This window comes from Saccopteryx bilineata, chromosome 7 (genome assembly GCF_036850765.1).
Source record: "Saccopteryx bilineata isolate mSacBil1 chromosome 7, mSacBil1_pri_phased_curated, whole genome shotgun sequence".
NCBI classification, from domain to species: domain Eukaryota; kingdom Metazoa; phylum Chordata; class Mammalia; order Chiroptera; family Emballonuridae; genus Saccopteryx; species Saccopteryx bilineata.
The window spans coordinates 46,358,888-46,372,003 of NC_089496.1; the positions used below are offsets into that span (position 1 = coordinate 46,358,888).

The 13,116-nt window shown below is 44.6% G+C and overlaps 1 protein-coding gene across 2 annotated transcripts in view; it reads right to left on the reverse strand.

The window, feature by feature from the left end:
* Positions 1–13,116, reverse strand: part of CPVL (carboxypeptidase vitellogenic like) — a 120,705-nt gene that overhangs the window by 91,145 nt on the left and 16,444 nt on the right. For both annotated transcript variants that reach the window (XM_066238743.1, XM_066238744.1), the window contains exons 2-3: positions 9,403–9,590; positions 1,795–1,922 (exon numbers count right to left, since the gene is read on the reverse strand). In XM_066238743.1, coding sequence (XP_066094840.1) covers positions 1,795–1,922; positions 9,403–9,580 — 306 coding nt within the window. In that variant the 5' untranslated portion in view covers positions 9,581–9,590. The remainder of the gene's footprint in view (positions 1–1,794; positions 1,923–9,402; positions 9,591–13,116) is intronic.

Sequence of the window (13,116 nt, forward strand, 5' to 3'; positions counted from 1 at the left end):
TGGATGATTTCCTGGGTTGCTTTTGAAGGCTCATTCTCTGCTCTGTGCCCTGGAAGGCAGACTTCTATGGATGCGACTACTTGGCTATCTGATTTCCAGTTGGGTTCCACCAATGGGAGGTACCAGCAGGAACCCTATGGACAGTCAGATGTCAAGTTTGCACTTGTACACCCCTGAGAAGGAGTGCCTCCTTAAATTTTGTGCTCCAGGCTCCTCAGTGGCCTCACTCAACAGTAACACTGAGGGAGAAATAAGAAACTCTCCCTATGGTCTTGGAAAGGCTTTCCCAGACAGCCTGACAAACTGAAGGCTACCATGAGCCCAACCAAAAAGGACCCAGAATTCCTCCCCATCTCTTACATGTCTCCTCCATCCACTACAATGTGGTAAGTTATATCATAGGCCAGTCACAGCTGGAAAAGCAGAAATGAGAATTCAAAAAGTTACATCCCAACAGTACCAGCGGAAGCAATTTAATTTGAAAACCACCCTGGATTAAGCAATTTACCCAGTCATTATATATGCAGCACTACTATAGGCAAATCACACGCAAATAAAAATATCCCACTCCATAGGGACAGCTTTTTTGTTATTTCCTCAGGCTTTTAAAACAAATCCAATTTAGAAAATAAAAATAGAAAATTAGCCTGACCCAGCAGTAGTGCAGTGGATAGAGCTTCAAACTGGGATGCAGAGAACCCAGGTTCGAAACCCCAAGGTCACCAGCTTGAACATGGGGTTGCTGGCTTGAGCCCAAAGGTTGCTGGCTTGAAGCCCAAGGTCACTGGTTTGAGCAAGGGATCACTTGCTCTGCTATAACAACCCCCCCCCCACACCCCGGTCAAGGCACATATGAGAAAGCAGTCAATGAACAACTAAGGTGCCATAACAAAGAGTTCATGCTTCTCATCTTTCCCTTCCTGTTTGTCTGTCCCACTCTCTGTCTCTTTCTTTGTCTCTGACACACACACACACACACACACACACACACACACACACAAAGTAAGAAAATTACCCTGTGGTGGGATAACATTTGTTTATGCATCTCAACACCTCTACCAATACCCCCAACAGTACCCATCAACCTAAAAAGATTTGTTCATGCTGAAGAACTATGTGACCTTAAAGTAAACATATAGGGGTTGGTAAAGTACAAGGGTTTACCTACCTGAGTCTATTATAGAGGTGAGAGGGTGAGTGACCCCTCCTCCAGGAAGCCATCCTAGACCATCACCCTTTCCCATGCTTGCTACCCTCAAACACCCAGAGGAGTTCGGTTCAGTTCCCTCTCCTCCATGTCTCCACAAAGTACTGCTCTGAATGGGTATTAGATGCACAAAGGTGAGAGTGTAGGAATATTAGTTGGTCCAGCAAAATCCACAAAGGGCAACCATATAAGATCACAGTCAACTAAATTTAGGCATAGTTGGATATGCGTTACCTGTGAACTTTGGAATCTCCCCATTCCTTATCCCCCTGGGCCCCCCACTACCCTAGGCATTTTTAGAACAAAACAACAAAAAAACCAGAAGAAGACAGTGGCAGAAAGGAGGTGGTAGGATTCATCTTCCGAATAAGGCTGCAAGGAATTTAAAAGCTGGCCCTCCCCTGCAAACATTTGTTTCCTGCACATAAACAGGAACACCACACAGAGTCACTGGCACTTATTTTTTAGGGGGGGGGAAGATGAAAATGAACAGCCCCCAGTTTGGTTGTAGGCTAATGTTTCCACCCTGGAGCGGCACAGTCCACTCCTGAGTGTCGTGTGCTGTCGGGATGCTGCCGCGGGCTCACCTGAGCGGGACAGAACCAGAAGAGAAGGTTGCTGTTGTAGGTCTTATTCACAGTGAGGTAGCCGGCATAGCTCGTGTAGGTCTCCACGTTCTGTCCTGGGAAAGGAGCCACCAAGCTCAATTTTCTCCCTGGAGAAGGGGAAAAGTTATCCAAGGATTACAGAAAGAAGACAGGGTTGGCCATTTCCGTCTCGACCGGACTCTGCCCAGGGGCCAGGTTTGGGATGGAGCGGTCAGAAAGGGGCTGCGAGAAGGTGGGCGGATAGGTCCTCCCTGTAGCAAATTCCCAGCATGCTCTGAACAAACCCACACACCCAACAAACACAGTTTAGTCAGGGACAGTGACATCTTGCAGCTTATTTTTCTTTGGCCCCCAAATATATAATTTGTGAATAATGATAAGATTTGTATTAAAAGAATTTTTAAAAAAATCACATAATCTCAGCTTCATTATAGAAAGGTAAGTAAACCAAGATGTCCACACTGGGCCACCTGGAAGGTCAGGACAGAATAAAGTCAGCTGACCCCAAAGGAGGGAGTGTAAGGGAAACAACGGAGCTAAGCAGCCCTCAGCCTCGGAAGTCCCTGCTACCCACACTCCCCTTCTCCTGAAAGCCACAGGCCTGCCACTGCCACCACAGGAAACGGATGGGTGAGGACAGCCGGGGGCGGTGGGGACAGGCAGACAATGAGACTGGGGTAGACCGCATGGCTAGCCAGAGGGACCCAAATCGGACAAGGGGACAGTGGCAGAGGGCAGAGGTCCTGGCTTTCGTACAGCAGCAGAGAGACAGGGTGGGGGCAAAGGAAATGCTCAGACAGCAGACGCCACCCAGGAGGAAACAGTATCATAGGAGCTGCCGCGTTACAGGCCGCTGTGCGCTGGACGGTAGGTGGACTTACCATCCCCACTTTATAGATGAGGGAACTGAAGCCCACAGGGGTTAAGTGATGACCCCAAGGTCACCAGCTCCTAAAGGGAAGCTGAGATTTAACCTAGGAGTCCGAGTCCGCTCTGTCCCCCACCCTCTTCCCTGCTCTCAGGGGAGTTAGTCAGAAGGTGTAAGAGGAAGGGAAAGCCGGGCTTAGGGAAGGAGTGGATAAGGAACAGAAATTACTAGCAGGGCATGGTGTGGGAGCGGATGGGGAAGTCTGAGTGGAGAAGAGACGACTTTAGTGGGGACAGAGCAAGTGTCCCCGGTCAAAACAAATTATTCAAGAAAAGCCATTGAAGTCTGCGACATACTATGTTGGAGACTGGCTGGTCGACGGGAGTGGGTCAGGAGGCTTGATCCTTGCCCCACAGGCTGCTGACTAAAGATGACTTAAGTGGATGCCCCGGCCCGGAGGCTCTGGGGTGCTGATGGTGCGCATGTCTTCCCAGCTGGGCATTCAGTGACGTCACAGAGAGCGTGCAGTGAGCCACAGTGAGAATATTTACACTCAAGGAATCGATGCTGCTATCCATGCACTGAACCCCAGAGCTGGCTGTTAAACTTTCACCAACACATCCCTGCTCTGTGACCAGCCACAAGTTCCTTTCTCCGAATGGATCTGCCTTCCCAAAGGGAAACCGACTCGATTCCACCCTGTTCCTTCTCCCTAGCACTTCGCTGACCATAGTGATACTACTGACCAGCGCTGTGACCCTTTCACTAGGCGGGGATTAGGCCTCCCTGGGCTCCAGTTTCCCACGTGGGAAAGGTGGACGCACGCAGGCAAATCTGTAGAAAAGAACCTGGCGTGTAGGGAGCGTCGCTGTTGCTATCTTTGCAACGCATCCACTCAAGCGGAACAGGGGACACCTGGGAGCAGAGGTGACGGTGGGGCCACAGGAAAGGTGTCGGCAGGTAGTCTCCAGAGGGTCCTGCTAGGCTGGCACAATAAGCAAAGCGTGGGCTTCGGGGTCGGACGGACCTGACCACGCTTTCTAGCAAACGACTCAGTCTCTCTGAGCCTCTCTTTCCTTTTGTACAAAATGTGGACGCCGTTTCCTCCCTCCACCCCTCCACCCCGGGGGGCTTTCTGTAAGGATCGAATGGAAACATGCGGATGAACCCTTACCATGGAGCAGGACAGAAAAGAGGGCTCCAGCAAAGGGAGGGACGGACAATCGTCATCCGCCCAGACCACCCCAAGTGCAGGCAGAAGCCTGCCTTCTTCCGGCTCAGGCCGGTTCCCCCGGCTGAGATGGCTTCACCCAACCTCGGCAGTTCGGCCGGAATGAGGCCGAGAAAAAAGGAGAGAGAAAGGTGCGAAGAAAAGGAAAAGGGATCCAGCTGTTCAGTGGGGACCCTCTTCCCATCACAGCCTTCTCTCCAGCAGACACTTCCTCCCTCTCCTCTATTTGCTTCTGCCTCAATTAGCCCAACAAGGATCACCTGCCAGGGCTGGGCAGCATTTAACACATTTGTTTGGGGGTCATTTCTTAAAATGGAACTGCGCTCCACAGATAACACGATATTGTTGCATCGTAACAGCAAGAAACAAACGTCTTGCCACACACAGTCAGTTAGCCAAACTAAGAAATTAAGGAGTCTTGAATTAACGGGCTACGCAGACTGCATGGAGACCTAAGTTGTTCAAATCAAGGAGGGGGGGGGGACACAGTTTGGGGCTAGCTTTTAAAGGGACCATCACATACTGACTGAGGAATGGGGAGGAGAGGAAGCATAGCACTAAAACAAAGCAGTGAAACAAGCTTTCTTAGAATGTTTATCTATAGGGTCAATTCAGGGAGAAACACTCTGAGAACACCTGCAACTCTGCAAAGCTAGCCCAAGGCCACAGTCTGGGAAGCCAGCCGCAAGGCCAGGAATAGGGAGTCTTTTCAGAAAAAAAGTAAGTTCTGCTAAAAGTCTCTTTGTTTTAGAGAAAGTTAGTTTTGCCAAAAATTATTTATGTTAAGAACCTTTCTTATCTACACTTCAATATTAGTTTCAGACGTGCAACCTGATGATCCAACGTTTGTACAGATTGTGAAGTGATCAGCACAGTAAGTCTCCTTAACATCTGTCGCCACACACATTTTTTTTTTTGCCTTGTGATGAAATCTTTTAAGATCTACTCTCAGCAACTGTCAACTATGCAATACAGTATTATGAACTCTAGTCACCATGCTGTAAATTATATTCCCCAGGACATACTGGGGTTTTTTTTCTTCTTCTTCTTAATGTCTGGAAGTTAGTGCCTAAAAAAATCACTTTCAAAATATTTTTCACAAAACAATCTTCTCAATAACAGAAACCTCCCTCTGAACCCCTCAAAACAGAAGGTCAAAGGACTAAAGGCTGAGGGGTTGGGACTGAGTGAGATGTGAGTCACGGAGGGGTGTGTGAGCAGGAGAAGGTTCATGAGACAAGACAGAGAAAAATGAGAAAGGTCGAAGGAGAATGAGACGCAGAGAAAATATCTAATAGAAAGGAGCTGGAGGGAATGGAATATGGGGGAGGGATGATTGAATCCATCTATCTCTCGGAGCCGGCCCAGCACAAGGCCAGCTGGCCCGCTCTGAAAATGGCTCCGAGGCTCACCCAGCCCTCCCTTTCTGAGGACCCCAAGTGGCTTCTCTGCTACCTGTTCCTCCTCAGGTGCGTTTCCGACCTCCCTGTGTCTAGATCAGGGGCTATGGGGAAGCAAAGAATCTGTCTAGTTTATCTTTGCCCCCCCCCCCGGACATATCTTGCTGACTTACACACTTAAAACTTTCATTACGTACTATTAATAAATGGTAATAAATGGATGAATGGATGAACTAAAACAGGTCACACAAGACAATGCACTAGAATCAGCTTCGTTCTACAAAAGCCTTTCAGAGCAGACAGGCCTTATTAAAATCTTAAGAACTTTAGAGAGAACTTTTCTATGGCCCACCAAAAAGTAGTTCAATATTAAATCTGTTTCAAATACTAAATTTCCTTTGACTAAACCACAGTAAAAAAAAAAAAAAGAAAAGAAAAGAAAAGTTCTATCAACTAAAATGATTTTTTTAAATATATTTTCAAATGTTCTGTTCATCCTTCCAGAGTCTATTAATGGAATGTGTAAAATACATTTTCTTCTTCCCTGGAACCATGACTCACAATACAAACGTTTAAAACTGTTACAAAAAAAGGAAAAAGTTTTCTCTGAAACAATTCGACTTCCCCTTTGTTATTTACTGCGGTTACCGGTGTCTATAATATCACAGTGTTCAAAGAGATTGGAGTTAGACCACAGAAGGGTCGAACCACCTAATCAGGGTGCCCTTCACGTTCACCCATACTCAGGCCTCCATCAGTACAGACAACATACAGCAGGCCCTGAGTAATAATAAATTAAGACCTGATAGCAAAATATTCTTTAACATTTGTGAAAATGTGGTATTTATCAACACACTACAATTTGCCTCCTGGATTCATTTTATTTCAGAGAGCAAGGATTTGTTCTAGCCGCAGAGAAAGTAAACATGCAATTAGGATGACACAGAATGAAGCCAGCTAATTGAGGATTAAAAAAAATAATAAAAGTTTCCCTTGTCTTTTTGTGAATGACTCTTCATCTCCAAAAGGTCCCATTGCAGTAGGAAGACTCAACGTTCCTAAGGTTCTGACAGATTCAACAAACAAAAGAGATTTAGGGGAATGAGCTGACCATCTGTCTAGAGTTTCTTGAACTTCCAGTAATGTCGCTGAAAAAAAAATGATCCTTAATCATGTTATCAGGGCTGCATTTGAATACCCAGATGTAGCCAATTCTGGATCAGCCGCTGACAATTCCACTCGGTGATTATGACTTTGTAATAGAACATCAGAAAGTGACATGACATCTGATTTAATATTTTAAATGTCGTCACTCAACAGATGGTGAGCTATCAGGGCCGGCGCAGAAGGACCGAAGATGGAACCAGCTTCCTCGGAATCTTCCTTTGCTATTTCTGACGACCGCAGCTGAAGTGCTTTGTGGTCAAGAAATACAGGAACGAGAGGGATGGGGACAACCTCTCAGGTGGATTTCTCTGTATTCCCCGCCCTTGAGCCTACCAGCTGTCTGATACGGCAGCCACACCATGACCACTTTCACTTAAGGCCTTTGGTTAAGCTGTTCTCCTCACCACGTAGGCACAAGCCCTTTTCTATTTACCAGCTTATGCCCGGTGCCCTCAGATCTCCAGTTCTGCCCCTTACTATCTTTAAATAGCCCTTGGTAAGATCCTGAATTTCTCTGGGCCCCATTTTTCTCATCTGTGAAATGGAAACAATAATGATGCATTCTTCATCAGGGTTGCTCTGGGGATTAAATGAACTAAAGTGTGTGTAAAACACATTCCTGGCAAATATTCAGGTCAAAAATTTAAATTCTATATATATTTCCTGAGTGCCAATTACCTTCAGGCCTCTGTGTTAGGTACTAGAGATAGAATTACTAAATGCTAGCTCCTTGTTATATTTACTACGACAGCTGCAATTATTTTCTGCCTGGACCATGTGAACCAACAGTATAGCTTCTTTCTCAACATCCCCAGCATGCTTACCTCAAATGTAACCCTTTACTATTCTAATACACCCTGCCTTATCCCTTAGCTGCTTCATGTGTGTATCTGGTCACTGTGGTAGAGCACAAGCGTCTTAAAGAAAGAAAAGGAAATTATAGCAGGCATATCACAAAGCGGAAGTCAGAAAAGTTGAGTGCTAAGCACATCTCTGCTACTATTACCTGCATCCCATTGGACGAATCATGTAAGGTATATGAGTTTCCTCTGTGGACTGGTAGAGTTGGTTATGAGTGTTAAATTATCTGCTTTGATTTATTGTTAATGAGCAAAATCAGTATCCACTTATTAAGGAAGTCAAAATGAATGCATGTGATCCAATTTGGTAGATCTGGATTAACGATATGTTGCTTCTTCCTACATGACTAGGGATAGAAGCCTATACCAGTAGGCTACCATCTCTTCGTGACTTTTCTACTTCAGGTAAAAATGAGCCCATCATGGGATCTACACACCAGATGCCATGTCTCTCATGTCCTTAAAGATGATGCTCCATCCAGCAAGAGTTGCCCCCACCCCAGTCAACCTCCACCCCCCCCCACTAGACCATTTTCATCAGCAAACACATGATCTCTGACCCTCTTCAAGACCCTCTGTGACCCCACAGCTCCCTCCAGCCACCACCCCATTTCTCTGCCTCCTTATAATAACAGCTCCTCAGGATAGCTGCCTCTACACTATTTTATAGTTTGGGAGCCAACTGAGGTCCAGAGAGATTAAGTAATGTATTTGCACAGTGATTTACCTAAACATGACAGGGCATGAAGAACAAGGCAGGGTGTAAATTTTAGTCTCTGATCACACATTTATTTCTATTAATAGTGACAATTGCAAACCTCATTTGCAAAATATTTAGCAATTAATAAGATATTAAGAGTTTTCATGTGCATTTTCTCATCCAATTCTTAAAATATCCTTACAACTTGGGTAGGTTGTTACATCTCCATCTTATTAATGAGAAAATTAGGGTGTAGGCTGTCTGGACAACCTGCCCCGCAAGGGGGCTGTTGGGCAGATAAGTTATTTTTTCGCACTCTTATTGTTAAAGATGGCCGTTGCTCTCACGTGATACAGCTAATGGCCCTTCTTGCTTGGGAAGGGGCTTGGTTATGCTAATGTGTGCTGGAGGAAGGGGTTGACCCGGTGAAAAGTTTTAAAAGGAGGACCTAGGAGGCCATTCTGGGAGACAGTGACCACTTTCTTGTAGGAAAGAGGAGCTCAGGCTGTAGCAGGGTGGGGAGGCCACGTGGAGGAGGCAGCCAAAATGGCAGAATGGTGAAGGAGAAGCCAGTTTGTGCAGGAGAAGGAGATGGGGAACAGAGGTGAATAAGACTGGTGAGGTGGAAGCCTTTGATTCTAGGAAAACTCGGATGAGTCAGTGGCTTTGGGAGCCCTGAATGGAAAGGGAAGTGTTTTCCCGCTGTGTGTTTTTACTCGCTTGCTGAGTGAAAGTCTAGAATAAAGGAAAATGGACCACCAGTTTTTGGCTCCGCAGTGTCTTTACGATCTGTCCAGATTAAATGCAAACCTGTGAGTGCCAGGCGGCTGTGATGGTGGCCGTGGCTACTGGCTTTACAGGTGCCCAGCGTGGAGGCTGTGAGCATGGATTCTGCATCGAGGCTGCCTGGGTATGAATCTACACCCACCAGCGGCTATCTGCGTGACTCTGACAAGGAGCTCAGTCTCCTCCCGCTTAGTTTCTTTTGTGTAAAATGAGGTCACCTCGCTGGCTTGTTGAGATGTTTAAATGAGATCAAATAGAATACTTGGACCCAGTAACTGACACATAGTAAGCTCTAAGGTTGGTATTAACCTTATCAAGTGCCCAGTGGTACACAGGCACTGTACTAGTTTTGTAAACAGAAATACAGGGACTCAACCACTAGATAAACTAGCCCTTGATGAACCCTCATTTTAGCTCATAACCCCGATAGTATATGATATCAAATCATTAGTATTTGAAATAAAACCAGTGAGTAAACAATATCAGAATATATTTTGCATCCTGTAGGATAATTACTTTAAAAAAAACAACAAGAACTATTGAATGGATACCGGTGGTTTTCTGATTAGACGTACCTTGTGTGAGTTTCCCGGCTTCCACGTAGGGAGTAAGGAATAATGGCTGTCCCGCGTCTCTCTGCTGGGGCACGGAAACCCGGACACTTCCGTGGAGGGGGCGAAACAGCCCGTCGCCACCAGGGCAGAGCATCAGCAGAACCAGCAAAACAGTCGCCTTCCACATGGCACCAACCATTCTCTGCAGCCTAGGATGAAAACAGCAACGTTCCACAAATGAATCCAAACAATAAGTATTTCCCTAACCTTTTTACATGCCAGATAGTAATTTAGTCACCCCCCCCACTAAAAAAAAATTGTATGTAAAGACCCTGGACTAAGCACCTTGAATAACACTGAAATAAAACAGACCCAATCCCTACTCAATCTGAAATGAACAGTCAGTCTAATGCAATGCAGGACTACTTAAGAGGTTCCCTACATAACTTGAGAAACAATCTGTGTTTCTAAAACTAGGGACTGGAAAGTATATAAATTCAAGGAAGGATTAAAGCCTCAAGCCAACAAGGGCTCTGTAATTGATCACCAAGTGAGTAGCAGTGAAAGTTTATCCACCACAGGCGGGCAGAGGATGGAGAGACCACACTTCAGGTCTAGAGGACTTAAGGAAACCTTCGCAAGGTCAGATGTGACTAAAAGGTGCGCAGAGCTCAGAAAAGCAGGAGGAATGGGGTAGGCATCCCTGGCAGGTGGCTTGGCGTGAGCAAAGCTGGGACCTCAGCCGTCCGTGGGCACCTCGCAAGGAAACTGAAAATAAGCGAAATGGATTTCTGGTTCCTTCTGCTCTTACAAAATTGGTGAACTTTGCATTCAAAAACCAAAAAGAAAGAAGGAAGAGAGGAAGGATTCCACAAATACCTTTAGGTCGCTGCCCCGATAGCTCCCTGATAAATAAACTCAAGAGTTAGGCTTCAAACTTTAATGACACAAAGTTTTCCAACGATCTTCAAATCTGATCTTTACTTAGAGTATTCCTTTGGGCAGATAATACTAATGGCTTAAAATTGTATGGTGCTTTTTCCTAACTTGTAAATAAACATGTAATCTGTACTTAAAATGGGCTTTCCTTATTTGTTTTTTTTTTGTGTGTGTGTTTTTTAGCTGTTTCATCTCTTAATAACTCAACCAGGAGAGCGAGGGTCATTATCACCAGCGTCAGGTGAGGTAAGGTGACTCGGAGGAGTGCCTGAGGCAGGGCAGGGAACTCAGGACCGGTGCTCAGCCAGCGCAGGGCTCGGGGAAGGAGAGCCACGTGGAGATCGATGCAGGGTCCAATCTCATTTCTGTTTCTAAAACGTTGACATTTTGTTCATCATGGGTTTGGGGGGGAGGGATTCATTTTCGTTCCTTTCAAATAGTATATTAAAATACTATTTCTCGGCCCTGGCTGGTTGGCTCAGCGGTAGAGCATCGGCCTGGCGTGTGGGGGACCCGGGTTCGATTCCCGGCCAGGGCACATAGGAGAAGCGCCCATTTGCTTCTCCACTGCCCCCCCCCTTCCTCTCTGTCTCTCTCTTCCCCTCCCGCAGCCAAGGCTCCATTGGAGCAAAGATGGCCCAGGCGTTGGGGATGGCTCCTTGGCCTCTGCCCCAGGTGCTAGAGTGGCTCTGGTCGTGGCAGAGCGACGCCCCGGAGGGGCAGAGCATCGCCTCCTGGTGGGCAGAGCATCGCCCCTGGTGGGCGTGCCGGGTGTATCCCGGTCGGGCGCATGTGGGAGTCTGTCTGACTGTCTCTCCCCGTTTCCAGCTTCAGAAAAATAAAAAAATAAAAAGAAAAAAAAATACTATTTCTCTTGAGTACTGAGTTTTCTTTGGCACCGTTAACTTTTATACACAGGGCAGGTGCCTCACTGGCATCACCGGAATCCTGGCCCTGCTGAGTATTACGAGGCCTCCATCAGCGCCGGTCCATTACTCGGCCTCACTGCTGCTTAAACGTGATCCAAGTTCTTAGCTCTAACGTCTGAGTAAAATCTATGAAATGAAAAAAGTACGCCACTCACTCAGATTACTGAATGCAAAAAGAAATATGCAATTATGCAAATATAATGCCTGCTTTTCGGTGCTTTAAAATTCCAAACCATTACAACATCTTAAAAACCACAAAAATGTGTAAAAAGTCTGTGAGCCACCACTCATCACAACCCAATTTGGCATACCGTGAAAACACTGGCTGTATAGCAAACTTAAAAAGCTTTTCAGCCACCTTTGCCCAATAAGATAAAAATTTACAATTATAATTGGGTTGAATATCTATATAATCCTTGTAAAGTCTTTCACGGTTAACTTAATAGAATTTCCCATATTTAATGTAAACAGGCCCAATCATCTACAGTACGCAGCTAAAAAAAAAAATGCTTTTGCCTGTTACTGACTATAATAAAGAGCAAAATGAATTCAGAAACTAAATTAGGTTCCCAAGAAGCCCCAGGGTAATGACCACTACGGCACTAATAAAAAATTTTTTTTTTAATTATGTGAACTTGCTTCATGATGTGTTAATAACAACTACTTTCCAGGAATGTTTGAAATCAACAATCTTACTCTAACTGGTTCGGGGCCGGCGGGGGTGGGGGGGGGGTAGGGGGGATCCACAATATTAAAAACATACTGGAAGAAGCTCTTCCAGTAAAAGGTTTTTTTTCCTGGGGGCAGAAACAGGAAACTAATCACGCCATCTAATTTCTCAATCTCCCTGCTGCAAACCTCCAGCCCCCTTTAATGGAAACCATTAATATTTAAGTAACCAGGATAGTACAGCAGTTCCCTTGTAAGCAGATGTTGACTCAAAGATGTTAAAGAAAGGTAAAACTGGTCTTATTTTAATTGACATATCTAATTCATAAAAGTAAGAGTTGGGTCAATCTAGTAAATTTCATTAAAATTTAATCAAACAACTGTTGGAGTCACAGTTTCCCAGGTAGGTGAATTAAAGCAACATTTTTCATTTCGCCATTTTCATGTAACAGTTAGAATTCCCAAACTGGGCTTAGCTGTCATCTCCCCCAACAAAATGAAAGCTATTATCACGAATAAAAAAGTCTTTTTTCTCAACATCCTTCTCAAATGTTTTTGCTTCTCCTAAACTAGCCTGAGTCTTTTTACTTACTGAACATTTGAGTACTTTCTAAACTAATAAATCTTGTACCAGAAGCTTTGACCCATAGAAAATGAAAGAAAAAGTATTCACCATCCACTTTATCATATATCTGTTTGAAATAAGATGAAAACATTGGCACCATTTCCAGTTCAAATATATCACCATGCAGGATTCAGACAAACTGTTCCTCTCAATAAATGTTTAGAAACAGAATATAATCTAGGCAAATACAAAGGGATATTGGCAGAATCAAGTAAGCTAAAGGTCAAAAATATATGATTTGCTAAAACTGTCTTACTAAACCTTCCATATTATAGTCGGAAACTGTGTCTGAGGTACAATTTTTATATAAAGTTATTTATCACAATGTTTTGTAGAATAATAAAAACGGTCAATAATGAAAACAAACTAAGTTTCTGTACACTGAAAAGATGAAATTATATACAGCAATTAATATGATTAAGGATAATATATATTTTGAAAATTTTACTGAAATATTAAGTAAAGAAAAGCAGGCTATTAAATTGGATATGTAGTATTTTCTCCTTATTTAATACTTCTTAAGAGTTTCTAAATTTTCGACAATAATTATTCTTATCAGAAAAAAAAAGGTTT